The sequence below is a fragment of the Bos javanicus genome, chromosome 6 (genome assembly GCF_032452875.1).
Source record: "Bos javanicus breed banteng chromosome 6, ARS-OSU_banteng_1.0, whole genome shotgun sequence".
Lineage (NCBI taxonomy): Eukaryota > Metazoa > Chordata > Mammalia > Artiodactyla > Bovidae > Bos > Bos javanicus.
In genome coordinates, this window is record NC_083873.1 from 111,047,918 (window position 1) to 111,063,243 (window position 15,326).

At 44.1% G+C, this 15,326-nt stretch overlaps 1 protein-coding gene across 7 annotated transcripts in view; it reads left to right on the forward strand.

Moving 5' to 3' along the window:
• The window catches only part of CC2D2A (coiled-coil and C2 domain containing 2A), a 131,504-nt gene that overhangs the window by 95,971 nt on the left and 20,207 nt on the right, over positions 1–15,326 (forward strand). For 6 of the 7 annotated variants that reach the window (XM_061420853.1, XM_061420852.1, XM_061420857.1 and 3 more), the window contains 6 exons: positions 1,749–1,854; positions 2,210–2,319; positions 3,242–3,338; positions 4,787–4,885; positions 8,997–9,173; positions 14,210–14,413. In XM_061420853.1, the coding sequence (XP_061276837.1) occupies positions 1,749–1,854; positions 2,210–2,319; positions 3,242–3,338; positions 4,787–4,885; positions 8,997–9,173; positions 14,210–14,413 (793 nt within the window). The remainder of the gene's footprint in view (positions 1–1,748; positions 1,855–2,209; positions 2,320–3,241; positions 3,339–4,786; positions 4,886–8,996; positions 9,174–14,209; positions 14,414–15,326) is intronic. The other variant, XM_061420859.1, reaches the window with a different exon arrangement.

A 15,326-nucleotide genomic window follows, 5' to 3' on the forward strand; every position in this document is an offset into this window, starting at 1 on the left:
ATTTCTTAGCCCCTTGGAGAACAGAGACAGAAGGAACAAGAATTACTCCTCTTTGCTGGTGGCCTTACCAGTGTGATGAGGGAGGCGATACCTTACTGTACATTCACAGTGTTCTAGGCACTACCCTAGGCACTTTCGTATCTATGATTTCACTTACTTCTCACTACTGTTACTGTCTCCATTTTATAAAAGGGCAAATGGAAGTGAAGAGCTTGTCGTGGCTTGCCCAAGGGCCTCCAGCCGTCTGATAACAGAAGTCCCCTGTTCTAGCCTGGGCCTCTTTCCTCCCTAGGTTCTTCCTTTTAAATGATCTATCCACTCCCACCCCCCCTATTATTTTGCCCTCCTTTTTTTCTTCTAACTCATCTACCCATCACAGAACATCCGATCATCACCAACTATTCCCAGAGTTGGGTCACGTTTTGTTTTGTGAATGTCTGTCTAAGCTCTTGAATCTGTGCCATAGCATCGCTTCCCCAAGCCACATCCCAGCCTTTTCATCTTGATCGCATTAAAGCTCAACTGTGGGGTGAAAAGCTGTTTTTGTTATTTTTTAATGAATAGGCAATAGGTATTATTTTTTATTTCTGTTAAGTTTTTTAAGATTTAAACGATTTCATTCAAATCATTACAAAGAAGCATAATTGATCCTATTGTTTTACATTTAGTGTAGACTCATCAAGTCAGCTCAGATACCAATTCTTGCACTAAATCCACCCAAATCTTAGCCCTCTCCCCTTAAAACTAAACTAAATAGGATTTTCAGTACTCTCTCTGCTCTCTTATATCCCATGCCCTCCAGTCTAACACATACCCCACTATATTATGACTCTTTGTTTATCTAGTCTAAGCTAAAGTGTATCTTATTGGCCTTTGCAGCCCCAGAGTCTAACAGATTGCTAAAGTACAGGAGGTACTAAACAGATGTTTGTGTAATAATGCAATTGACAGTGTTCCAAACAGGAAAAAGGTTTTCTCTGGTAGCTGTTGAGTTAAATGTTCCACTTTCCTTGTCTCGTAGTTTGTCTGAAACCCTTTCTGTGAAAAGGTAAGACAGTCTGGTGGAAAGAGACAAGGTGTACTTTGCCACTGAATGTGAAATACTAGATACACCAGAAAATTCAAAACAAATATGCAAGTGGGTTGTTGGGATGAGGGGGAAGGCGTCTGGGAGAGGATCTCTGGACATGACCTTCATTTCTTCCTTTATGAATGGCAGTTCAAAAGGGAAAGAGGACAAGACTCGTAGATCCTAACTCGAGCTAGGAATCACTGACCACCTTTTGCCAGTGATGCCTGGCAGGCCCAGAGAGAGAGATCTTACCTGGGATGTGTAGCTCAAGCTTCCTGGAGTATGAAATTTCAAAAAACATACAGAGAAAGAGGACCTGAATTGGATGGAGGCAGGGCAGGCTGGTTAGGAGGCTCAGGATTCTGCTACCTGAAAGGGACTGATGCTCTCAATTATGGGGGAAAGGCACCCACGAGACCGTAGAGAGAAAAGGTCTCTTCTTCTATTCCAGCCAGACATGCAGACCTAAGGAAGGACGTTGGAAAGGTTCTGGTAGTCACTAGGTGAGTAGGGAGGACCAGAGCATATGAAAAGACTTCTAAAGCGTCAACAAGCTTTGCAAGAATGTCTGCCAGGATAACTATCAGCACCAAACATCTTTGGAGAAACCATCTGCTCAGTAACATAATTAGACTTTCCCTGTCATTTATTTCTTCTGTTCATTTTTCCCTCCTAGTAAATTCCACCAGACATCAAGATCTTCAAGGACCTTCACTGAAAAGCACGCTGCTTCCCCGACAACACACAGCCCAGCCCACAGCGCTGACTACCCCCTCGGCCAGGTGAGATACCCAAGTGCTGGCTCTCTGGTTAGAATCTTGCCCCTTATGTTTTTAAGAATTACCTAGAAAGTTCATAATCCATTTTCTGTCTCATTTTCTTTGGAAATATACTATTTAGAATCATGTTTTTCCTCTGCTCAGAACAAAATAATTCTACTAACTGTTACAGACTGTTTTCTCTTGATTAAAAAAAAATAGTATAGAAATTTATTAAAAGTATATGCATAAACTTCCAAACTTCCAGTTTCTGCTCGGGATTTAGTGAGCTGAAAAGGGTTTCAATCCTAAACTGAAACAAACCAATAACAAAAAATCTAGCTAAACAGAAACTATACATGTTCTTTTTTTTTTAAAGGTTTTAGTACGTCCTTTTGTAGAAGTTTCATTTCAGCGAACAATCTGCCATACCACTACAGCAGAAGGACCAAATCCCAGCTGGAATGAAGAACTTGAACTTCCATTTAGGTAGGCATATTTTTCTCATATCACAAGTGGTTCCAATCAAGGGGGGAAAAAAATGGGAAATGTCCAGCTTTTGAAATGTGGGTTCATTGTTAGGATACCCCACTCAACTCCAGGCTCTGGTTCCTCAGAGCCCAAGCTTTCCACTCCCTTGACCCCATAGGCCCTACACTGATTTTTTTTTTCTTCCCTATCTCCCCAGCTCTGGGAGCCTTAAGTAATTTCAAACCCAAATCTCCTTCATTGCAGGTGGTCTCCTGCATTTTGGGTTGTTTCTTTACCAACTGAGCCACCTTGGAAACAGAACTAGTTAAGTCAGAAGACAAATAGGAGAAAAAAAAAGAAAGAGAGAGAGAGAAATAGATACCACTTTTCTACATAGTATAAGCAAAAAAGAATGAGCAAAGTTCAAGGCCAACACTCAACCAAGCAGATGCAGTGGCCCGGTTTGGAGCCATGCCATGGAGAGGGCTGCTCTGGCCAGGCCTGGCAAAACTCAGAGCAGCTGATGTAGCAGATGAACCTCAGCTCGGCCTTGGTTAATTGGCAGGAAAAGTGACTGGGCTTCCCTGTTGGCTCAGTGGTAAAGAACTCGCCAGCCAATGCAGGAGACACGGCTTCAATCCCCGGGTGGGGAAGATGCCCTGGAGGAGGAATTGGCAACCCACTCCAGCATTCTTGCCTGGGAAACCACATGGACAGAGGAGCCAGGCAGGCTGCAGTCCATGAGGTCACAAAGAGTCGGACAGGACTTAGAGATGAAACCACAAACCACACTGTAGGATCCCCGTGTGGAGAAACCCTTTAACTGAAAGAACTGCCGTTAGTCCTCATTTCTTTGCTCATATTCCTGTTTGGACATTGGAGTGCTCACTATTTCTCTTTTGCTTCTTTCGTGTTCTCTGATCGTGGTGCGCATCTGCAGGGCCCCCAACGGGGATTATAGCACCGCTAGCCTGCAGTCAGTGAAAGACGACGTGTTCATCAACATCTTCGATGAAGTGCTGTATGACGTCTTGGAGGTGAGCTCACGTTTTTGAGGAAGATGTCTGTACTTGTTTTCATATCCTCTACCCGCCGTGCAAGGCCTGTCAGGGAGCAGAAATTTTCCCCTTATTCTTGTGGGGTCTGTTAGCTGGTCTGATAATTAAGCTGACACAAGATAGATTAACAGGGGGGAAGGAAACCAACTTTTAATTTTGTGCATACAGAAGTCTCATAGATATAGTATCTAGGAAGTGACCAAGGCAGATAGCTTTTATACTTTTTAGACAAAGAAATGATAAAGATGTGAGGAGTTGACGAGATAAGGACGTTTGGATTCAATGTGGTAAATTAGTAAAGGCTAACAAGGTGCATTTATGCAGCCTCCCCGGCCTTGGAGTCCCTCTCTGGTGAAAAGGTGTCTCTCTACGCAAGATGCAGGGAAGGTACCTTTCCTCGGGTTGGGGTGGGGGAGAGAGGGTGGGTTATTTCCTGCTTTCTGGAGACTGGAGACAAAGGAGGGTCTGGGTGTTCTTGCACCAGCTGTTTTTCAAATAACTTGAATTCAAAATAACCAATCTGCCACTTTGGCAGGTCTGGGGGCAGCCTGCCCTCAGTACCATAGGTCCCCAAATTCGGGATGTTTGAAACCTGACATGTATGAATGAGGAACGGGAGGAGGGAGGAAGAGAAACAGCTTTTTTAAAACAATAATTTTATTTATTTATCTTTGGCTGGGCTGGGTCTTTGCTTCTCTGAGGGCTTTCTCTAGCTGCAGTGCGAGGTCTTACTGCCGTGGCTTCTCTTGTTTCTGTTCACCGGCTCCAGGGCGCATGGGCTTAGTTGCGCCAAGGCATGCGGGATCTTCCAGGACCAGAGATCAAACCCATGTCTCCTGCACTGGCAGGCAGGTTCTTAACCACTGCGCCACCAGGGAAGCCTGAGAACCAGCCCTTTTGTTTTCAATCTGAGTGTCTGCTATGATCCAGGAATTGTGCTAATTCTTTATTAGCACATTGCCTTAGCTCTTTCTAAGCACACTGTCTTAATTCTAAAATAACCCATGAAATAGATTATCATTTTTCTTGTTGTTTTGTTTTTTCTTTTTTAAAATATTAATTTATTCAGTTGGCCACACTGGGTCTTAGCTGTGGCATGTGGGAGCTAGTCCCCTGACCAGGGATTGAACCTGGGCCCCCTGTATTGGAAGTGCAGAATCATACCCACTGAACCACCAGGGAAGTCCCCAAAGTAGACCGTTAAACTCCCAATTTATTGATGAGGAAACTGAGGTCCAGAGAGGTTAAATGACTTTCCTGGTTTTTACATAACTATTAAGTGTCTCAACAAGAATGTGACTTATATCTGTTTAACCTAAACCTACTGTGCTTTCAGCTAAAATCCTGCTGCTTTCCTGCTGTCGAGTTACTTATTAAATGACTGTCTGGAGTTGTTAAACAATTATGACTTCCCACCCCTCCTTTAGGACGACCGTGAAAGAGGAAGTGGAATCCACACTCGTATTGAGAGACACTGGCTGGGGTGTGTGAAAATTCCGTTCAACACAATATATTTCCAAGCAAGGGTAAGCGTCTGAAGTCAGAATTCCATGGCAGTGGGGAACTGCTCTATCCAGCTTTCCTGGTACAGCTTTCTTTGTGGAGGTATACCCTTAACACTGGGGCTTCCTTGGTGGCTTAGTAGTAAAGAATCCGCCTGCCAATGCAGGAGATGGGGGCTCGATCCCTGGGTCGGGAAGATCCCCTGGAGGAAGAAATGGCAACCCACTCCAGTATTCTTGCTTAGGAAATCCCATGGACAGAGGAGCCTGGTGGGCTACAGTCTGTGGGGCCCCAGAGTCAGTCAGATACGATTCAGCGACTGAGCAGGAGCACCCTTAACCCTGAGAGGACCGACACGCAAGGCCACTATTGGAAAGATAAATATCACTGTGTAAAGCCACTGATCTGTCATATTTGCATGACTTACTAAAACACCTATCTTCCTGACGATTAGTAGTTCACGTGCTGCTTTTCCAATCTGATAGTTTTTTTTTAACACTTAAATAGATGTGAAGAAGGTAGGACAAAGTAGAAACTTGTCAAGAATGACTGGAGTCGGGTGGCCAGATGCCTGAGAATAACCTGAAGAAAACAATCAGGCCAGCTAATGGCCCCTTTAATTAAGTGCATTCATGTTTCCAGAGTCCTCACTATTTCAGAAATGAACATTGGTTGACTCGCTCAACTAAGTACCGTTCTTCAGAGTTTAACAATTTTGTGTAAGAGGATCCATCAGGTTAACAATTCTTGAATGGCAGAGCAACTCTAATCTGGGACAGTTAAAGGTTTTGAAATGGCATTAACACCCCAGTATTAAATCCATAGCAACAGGGAGCTTTGAGGCAAAGTCATGCTAATCTCACACAGCTCCAGAGGAGACAGTGTAATTCCACAGGTGATGGCCGCGTGGAACAAACGCTGCCTCTGTCAGAGCCTCGGGCAAGACCCAGAACAAAACTCCAGTCTGCGAGGCTTGAATTGGTTGGAATATCAGGAATCGTTTAGCATTGCAGTCTTCCCTAGACCAAAGGGACTGTCTGTAGGTGGTGCCGCAGTTTTATGCTTGCCAGATACTCTACACTACTTTCCTCTTGGACTAGATTTGAAATGAAAAATAGAATTTAAAGAGCACATCATGTTGCAAATCCTACTTCCCATGTTATGTGGCATCACACGAGGAAGGGTACTCAGAAGTAGTTCCTCCAAAGCTCTTCCCGATAAAAGAGTAAACTGCTTTTCTGTATTCTGGTAACAACCACACTCTGGTTGAGTCCCCTAAAGTAAGCACCTCACTGGCTTCTAGGGAAGCCTGCTCTCCTTCCAGTCGCTCTGTCATCAGTTTCTTCTTTGAACTGTGCCATGAGCCAAGTTCCTCCCTGTTGTTGCTGCCTAGCCGCTAAGTCTGACTCTCTGCGACCCTATGTACTGTAGCCCACTAGGGCTCTCTGTCTCTGGGATTCTCCAAGCAAGAATACTAGAGTGGGTTGCCATTTCTTTCTCCAGGGGATCTTCCCGACCCAGGGATCGAACCCACATCTTCTGCATCGGCAGGCAGATTCTTTGCCACAGACTTGTTTTGCCGATTGAGTCGTGAGGTTTAATTAAGGTGACAAACTAGCTATATGATATGGTCCTGATAAATACAATTATTACTATTATTATTGGGCGTCCCTGGTGGCCCATTTATTTCTATTATTATTACTGCATCAGAATTCTGTTCATTTTGTGTGGCTGCAAACCAAGATCTATGAGTAATGGGTCCAGGGAGGAACTTGGGCATCCCAGGCGGCTCAATGGTAAAGAATCTGGCTGCCAACGCAGGAAATGCAGGTTCCATCCCTGGGTCGGGAAGATCCCCTGGAGGCGGAACTGGCAACCCACACCAGTATTCTTGCCTGGAAAATTCCATGGACAGAGGAGCCTGGTGGGCTACAGTCCATGGGGTCGCAGAGTCAGACACGACTGAGCCACCGAGCACGCACGCATGCACTAGGAGGGGCGTAACTGGCACCTAGTGCACTGAGGCCGGGAAAGCTGCAAATGCCCTGCAGGGCCCAGGCCTGCCTCCCACAGTGCTATCGGTCCCAACCGACAGTGCCCAGGGTGAGAAGCTCTGTCTTAAGTTCCTACACTTCAGCTACTTGGAGATGGTGCCACTGCCTCCTGGCTCATCTGCTGTTTCAGCTGAAGTTTATACAGCTCTGTGTTTACACTCTTCCTCCCCCTGCATCCTCCCATCTGCCTGGTTCAGGCTTTAGGGAAGCTCCCAGGTAAGTGTTAGTCACTCAGTTGTATCTGACTCTCTGTGACCCCATGGACTGTAGCCTACCAGGCTCCTCTGTCTGTGGGATTCTCCAGGCGAGAATACTGGAGTGGGTTGCCGTTTCCTTCTCCAAGGGATCTTCCCGACCCAGGGATCGAACCTGGGTCTCCCGCATTGCAGGCAAACTCTTTACTGACTGAGCCACCAGGGAAGACCCACCAAAGCAAGGAGGAAAATAAATAAGAGCTTATTTCATTCCTCTCTAGAGGGCATAGTCACTGAAAGCTTCAGTTCTTTCTGTCTTTGTTCTGAGAAATAAATGTCGCAAAAGACTGAAATAAAAATTGGATTCTTTGAAAATCTGTGAGTCTAAAATTCTAGCCCTGAGTAGTTTTGTGGCACCAGACAGTCTTTTGTAAACTTGATTGTTTTGACTACAAAGGTGTAAAAAGTTCTGCCTTTTTGAACGTCTGTGTAAGTTAGGTCGTTTTATGCAAGTGGCTTGTAATTCATTGAGCCTGCATCCAGCCTCTTGTGTATGCACACCAAACACTGCTACCTGTCGGAGAAGGGTGACACGAAGGGGAACACAACGCAGATTCTGTGTGCAGAGAACAGTAATCTAAAAGTAGACGGTAAATACGCAACAACAAAGCCTGGCAGAATGTGTCAGTGCGATAAATGAAAGAAGAAAGCTACCTGTGAGGCTGGCAGAGATGACAAAACAAAGCACGAAGGAGATAGCATCTGACCTGAGCCTTGAAAAATGATTCAAATTCTAAAATGTGGAGACACGGAGCTGGGCATCCCAGCAAAGGGGGCTGGCTGCCAGCTAACACTTGCCATGGGCCGGGCATTTTTCTTAGTGTTTTACATCTATTAATCCACTCAACACACATAATGACCCTACAAAGTAGGTGCTATTATTGTTTCCTTTTTACACATGCACAAGTTGAGTCACTTGGGGTTTAACCCAGGATTTGAACCCAGGCAACCTAGCGTGCGAAAGACTGAAGGCAGGAGGAGAGGGGACGGCAGAGGATGAGGTGGTTGGACGGCATCACTGACTCAGTGTACATGAGTTTGAGTGAGCTCAGGGAGATGGCGAAGGACAGGGAAGCCTGGCGAGCTGCAGTCCATGGGGTCGAAAAGAGTGGGACATGACTGAGCCACTGAAGAACGACCACCTAGTGTGGGTATCAGCCTGCACAACTAGTACACGCTGTGCTGAGCCAAGCACAGCAGGCAGGGAGAGAGACAGCCTTGCTGACGGGGCGTAAGAAGACAAGTCTAGAGAGACGGGTGTGCCCTGAATACCAGTCTGAGCAGTTTCTACTGAATTCATCACATCATGGGGAGCTGACTTGCCTTTGAACTTCTGTTGGAAAATCACCAGGATGCTTCAGTTCAGTTCAGTTGCTCAGTCATGTCTGACTCTTTGTGACCCCATGGACTGCAGCACACCAGGCCTCCCTATCACCAACCTCTGGAGCTTGATCAAACTCGAGCCCGTCAAGTCGATGCCATCCAACCATCTCATCCTCTATCGTCCCCTTCTCTTCCCGCCTTCAATCTTTCCCAGCATCAGGGTCTTCTCCAGTGAGTCAGCTCTTCGCATCAGGTAGCCTAAGTATTGCAGTTTCTGCCTCAGCACCAGTCCTTCCAATGAATATTGAGGACTGATTTCCTTTAGGATGGACTGGGTGGATCGCTTTGCAGTCCAAGGGACTCTCAAGAGTCTTCTCCAACACCACAGTTTAGAAGCATCACTTCTTCTGTGCTCAGCTTTCTTTAGTCCAGCTCTCACATCCACACATGACCACTCTCACTCTCTCTTACCAGGATGCTTACTAGTTGTATTTTCTTCACAGATCGATGGAACGTTTAAGATCGATATTCCCCCAGTGCTCCTAGGCTACAGTAAGGAGCGAAGCGTGATGATGGACCGGGGTTTTGACTCTGTCCGAAGCCTGAGTGAAGGCTCTTACATCACCCTGTTTATTACCTTGGAGCCTCAGCTAGTTCCTGGGGAGTCGGTTCGAGAAAAGGTAACTGTGTACTCTCCGGAATCCCATATGAGATGCAGATGAAACGTGAGAGAGGCTTGCTAGGCTATGCTTTCGTAAAATTAGACTGAACAGATAAGCAGAGGTTTCCTTTCTTGAGCATCTATTATTACATTCAGAGGGGAGCTTCCAAACGGGGAGAGAGCAGACTATGACTGGGGCCGACAGGCCGAAAACCAGAGGGCCCTTTGCACTGGGCATTCTTCCCAGGCAACTGACCTCCTACTGCAGGAGTTTTAAGAGCCCCGTGGCCTTCCTTCCTTAAAATGAGACTATCTAAGCTGTCAGCTGCTGCCTTCAGTGGCTTTTCACTGCCCCACTGTGGCTGCAGGTGGCATTTCTCTTAGACCTCCAAAATGCGGGCTTAGGAAAATCCCTCCGAAATGCAAACTCGGCTGCTCCTTGTGCCTTGACAGGACCCGGGCGTCCTAAACACACAGCAGCAGAAACGAGCCCTCAGGGAGCCCCTGCAGGTCTTTCAGGAGAGAGAGGGTCTTGCCCTAAACAGTAGGGACCATAACCTGGAATTGTTTTTCCGCTCAACAGCAACTGCCAGGATTAGCAGATTAGTCTTCCCTCCACCATCATCCCACGCTGAGCCATACCATGCGATTTTTCTTAAGTGATTTACTCATGGAATGGTCTAAGAAAATCAGTAGTAACTCCTGAAACTCTTATTTTAACATCCCTACTTTGTGTCGGTAAAAACGAAAGTGTTTTAAAGTAGATGATTTCTGTTAATGAAGTCTTCCTCTTATTTTGTTTTTCCTTTCTTGCCTCTGATAGATGGGTGACATGCTTAAAAAGGTACCATGTATTTTGTTTTGCTGTTCATCAGTCAGTGGTTATTGAGCTTCCGTCACCTGCTTCTGTCCTCTGCCTCGTTATAGAAGCTGCTGGGTCCTAATGTATGTGTAATCCCTTGGCCTGGAACTACAGACGTCTGCAGTTCCTGTCTAGTCTTGCCTCTGGGCCCATGTCATCTTGTCAGAAAGATTCTTATTTAGCTCTGAATCTGGAAGTCACATGTCAGAATGTCACCTGCATACTGGGAGCCACTTCCACTGTTTCCAAGCCCATAAAACCCATGACCTGCTTCTTACAGAAGCAGCGTGGCTATGACACTTATTTCTGGCCAGTGGAGCTGCCACAGTATAGGTAGTCAAAGAGAGGGGGAGAAAAAAAAAAAAGAAAACATTCAGTTTTCTGTAAATATTCACATTAACCAAAAGTTAAGGAATTGAGCCAGTTAAGAATCTTCCAAATTTCATGCTGAATCAACTGTGAATTTGTTGGTTCTACCTTTGTTTTATAATAAATAACCCCAATCCTTTTAGCATTTGGCTTTCGCCTGGCACTTCTCAGATGACCAACTCAGCATTTGTTGTTGTTTAGTTGCTCAGGCATGTCCGACTCTTTTGCAGCTCCATGGACTGTAGCCTGCCAGACTCCTCTGTCCATGGAATTCTCCAGCAAGAATACTGGGGCAGGTTGCCATTTTCTTCTCCAGGGCATCTTCCCGACCCAGGGATTGAACCTGTGTCTCCTGCACTAGCAAGCAGATTCTTTACCACTGAGAAACCAGGGAAACCCTCACCAGTTTAGCATACTGCTCCTTAAATTACTGCTTCAGCCCATTAAATGGTAATTCTGGTAATTTAAACAGGTATTAACGACCATTATGAGATACCTGTTAAACGTTTACCTTATGCATGCTTGGTGCAGAGAAGAACACAAAATGACTCAGACATGGGCCCTGCTCCCAGGAAGCACTGGCCATGGAGTCAAAATGCACAGCAGATATTCAGGTCTACGTGGTAGGAAAAGTTTTATATTGAGTTGGCGGAAATGTTCATTCATGTTTTACCATAACAGCTTACAGAAAACCCAAACGAAAAAAAAAAAGAAAACCCAAACGAACTTTTTGGCCAACCCAGTACACACTTGTTTCAATCTGGACTGCCAACAGTCAGTGCTGATGCCAGATTTTCACTGTTCTCTCTGGACAGTGCCTATAGGTGCCTCTCTCTAATGCCTCCCTGGCACACAGTGTCTATCCCTATAGGATCTCTGGTCAAGTATTAGTATTTTAAGCCCCTGATTCCTTATTAATGGTCTCCTCTAGACTAGCTTACTCCTTGGAAGAAAAGTTATGACCAACCTAAACAGCATATTCAAAAGCAGAGACATTACTTTGCCAACAAAGGTTCGTCTAGTCAAGGCTATGGTTTTTCCAGTGGTCATGTATGGATGTGAGAGTTGGACTATAAAGAAAGCTGAGCGCCCAAGAATTGATGGTTTTGAAGTGTGGTATTGGAGAAGACTCTTGAGAGTCCCTTGGACTGCAAGGAGATCCAACCAGTCCATCCTAAACGAAATCAGTCCTGGGTGTTCATTGGAAGGACTGATGTTGAAACTGAAACTCCAATACTTTGGCCACCTGATTCGAAGAGATGACTCATTGGAAAAGACCCTGATGCTGGGAAAGATTGAGGGCAGGAGGAGAAGGGACAACAGAGGATGAGATGGTTGGATGGCATCACCGACTCAATGGATATGGGTTTGGGTGGACTCCGGGAGTTGGTAATAGACAGGGAGGCCTGGCATGCTACAGTTCATGGGGTCGCAAAGAGTTGGATACGACTGAGCGACTGAACTGAACAGAACTGAACTAGACTAGAAGTTTCTTGAGGGGTCTGCTTTATATACACTTATCCAGACTGCCTCAAACCCTTTAGACTTTCAGCAAATATTTTTAATAATTGGATAGATGGATAAATATATAAACTAATGAGTTTAAAGGAAGCAGGGATGAATTCAAAAGGGTGCTTTTTTTCACATCACCCTTGTTTCCTAATTCTCTGTCTCTTTAAGGTTATGATTATTTCTACCCTAAGCATCTGTGACACACCCATACTGAAGTTTTATAAGCTCACTTTTTTTCATTTACTTATAAATTCATCATGACACCTATTTGGTAGCTACCAAGTCTTGGCACTGTGCTGAATACGTGGTCATAATGACGATGGTGTAATGACAATGTTAAGATTCAGATGTAAGTGGACGTCTTGTGAGAATACCCAGGAGGTTTTTGGAGATGCCTCCATCCTATCTCCCCCCAACTTCTTAGAGTACAGCCATCAAATTAGAAACAGGAACCACAGTTCAGCTCCAATATAAGAGAAGTCAAGAACAATCCAAGCTCATGAGGGAGGGGATATGTGTATACTTATGGCTGATTCATGTTGTAGAGCAGAAACCAACACAATATTGTAAAACAATTATCCTCCAATTAAAAAAATTTTTAAAGCCATAACTTATGGAATAAAAAAAGAACAATTTTATATTCTAGGTCCTATTAAAAGTCATAAAATAGTAATGGGATGTTATCTGTGCTCTCATTCATTCATTCGGTAACACTTATTAAACACTTTACCATGTGCTGGCTAGTACCCTCAATACTGAAGATTAAAAAAAAAAAAAAACTAGATCAAAACAAAATCCCTGACTTCAGGAGTCCTATTCTGTGAGGGAGACAGTGTAATCAAATATGTTGGCAGCTTTAAATGCTAAAATAAATAAAAAGTATGAAAGGGATGTCTGGAGGTATTTCCCTACTAAAAAAAAAAAAAAACAAACAACTTTCAAGCACTGCCAGGAATGTAAACCTTACTTAAAAGTTGACTTTCTAGTAAAATTTTGTGTTTGTCAAAGTAAGTAATCAACCATACATAAATTTTTATACTAAACAACAAAAATCTTATAAGAACACTTAAATATCTGCTTTATTCATGCTACTTTTTAGCAATGCCTTTAAGGAAAAATGACACCATATGTCCAGAGACAAGTGAAATCTGTTTCATCTGCTTGAGTTACTAAAAAGGCTGAGATTTGGCTCAGCTTGGATCAGAGAACCACTTTTTAAAGTATTTTATAAATGTTTAAGTATTATACCCTTCACATTTCTAGTTCTGCTTCCTTTTACTTCAGGCTCATTACTGTTATTTATTACATTGGCTATGGATTAAAACCTTTTAACACATCCATATATACTTGTTGCTTCCCAGTGGCTAAGCAGTAAAGAAGCTGCCTGCCAATGCAGGAGATGCGAGTTCGATCCCAGGTTGGGAAGATCCCCTGGAGAAAGAAATGGCAACCGACTCCAGTGTTCTTGCCTGGGAAATGCCATGGACAGAGGAGCCTGGCGGGCTGCAGTCCATGGGGTCAAAGAGCTGGCGCAACTGAGCACAGATCCATGGATATATACTTATACATGTTGTCCTTTTAACATGAGCTGCTTTAGCTTTGCACTTGAGACATTAGGTTTCTGAGTCCCTCTAACACCAACATCAAAATACACATAAAACTATTGCTTGGACTCATCAATCAGAATCAGTACATCATAGCTTAACTTTTATGTGTTGCTTTATTAATCTAATACTTTCCATACGGCTGTATGCCTAATGACTACTTTCTTGCTGTTGTTCAGTCACTGAGTTGTGTCTGACTCTTTGCGACACCTGGACTTCAGAACGCCAGGCTTCCCTGTCCTTCACTATCTCCCAGGATTTGCTCAAACCATGTCCATTGAGTCAGTGATGCTCTCTAACCATCTCATCCTGTGCTGCCCCCTCCTCCTCCTGCCTTCAATCTTTCCCAGCATCAGGGTCTTTTCCAATGAGTCAGCTCTTTGCATCAGGTGACCAAAGTATTGGAGCTTCAGCTTCAGCATCAGTCTTTCCAATGAATATCCAGGATTGACTTCTTTTAGGATTGCCTGGTTTGATCTCCTTTCAATGTCATTGAATTTTTAATGAGTCATTTTTAATGAGTCCATCTGATTTTTAGATTATAAATACAATTAAATAAGGCTTCAGGAACACCAGGGCATGACAGTGTTGTTAAGGGGGGGTCACCAAATCACACCTCCTGAAGCACATGTTGAGTCCACGTTGACTGTGGGATCCGAACAGGTTCCACCATATCTCCTGTAATCATACACATCTTTCCTTTTGAAGTTTGATTCTCAGGAAGATGAGAAATTGCTTCAAGCAACAGAGAAGTTTCGAGCTGAGTGTGCCTTGAAGTTTCCCAACCGGCAGTGCCTCACCACAGTGGTTGACGTTAGCGGGAAGACCGTCTTCGTCACTCGTTATCTCAAGCCTTTAAACCCTCCTCAGGAGCTCCTTGATGCTTACCCCAACAACCCCCAGGCAACAGCGGTAAGCATTTCATAGCGAATCAGTATTGGCGCTTAAAAGGTTTTAAAATTCAGTATGTGAAAGTCGCTCAGTTGTGTCTGACGCTTTGCGGCCCCATGGACTCTATGTAGCCTGCCAGGCTCCTCTGTCCATGGAATTCTCTGGGCCAGAATACCAGAATGGGTAGCCATTCTCTTCTCCAGGAGACCTTCCCAACCTAAGGATCAAACCCAGGTCTCCCGCATTGCAGGCAGATTCTTTACCATCTGAGCCACTAGGGAAGCCCAAAGTTCAGTATGTTACCCTCTTAATTATCATATTTCATGGTACTTAGGATAGTAACTATGTCAAGAACATTAGTGATTAATGATTAAGATATTTTTTAGTACCACGAGGCTTACTTTCCTTACAGAAGTCTGAAGGTACCAGCAAGGATAATAACCCTTGCTCCATTCGTTCAGTGAATTCATTAATTATTGAGTGCTTACTGTGGCCCTGACATTACACTGGGTGCTGGAAAATTAACACCTGGAAGACGCTCCCCATGAGTACAGCATTTAGGACATCTCCACAAAGCACATCCCTACCAGGCTGTTAAATGCGCATCGTTCTCTGCCTGTAAAGAACCACACCTATCAGAGTCTCAAATGAACAGAACTGTGTGTTGAATAGACTACTCTTTTTATCCTTTCCAGCTTATTTATTTTATACATAAACATGTTGCACCGTCTTTTTTTTTTTAACTTCTTTTTAAATTTTTTCAAATTTTAATAAAATATGATAATACATTTATAGGAGACTTGGAAAATACAGACCATGTAGTTCCACTATATATTACAATTATTTTTTTAAGTAGATACATTAAGATTTTTAGTTGGAGTTTCAATATCAAACTCTCAAAAATTAATAGAATGAATATATAGAGACATAGAAG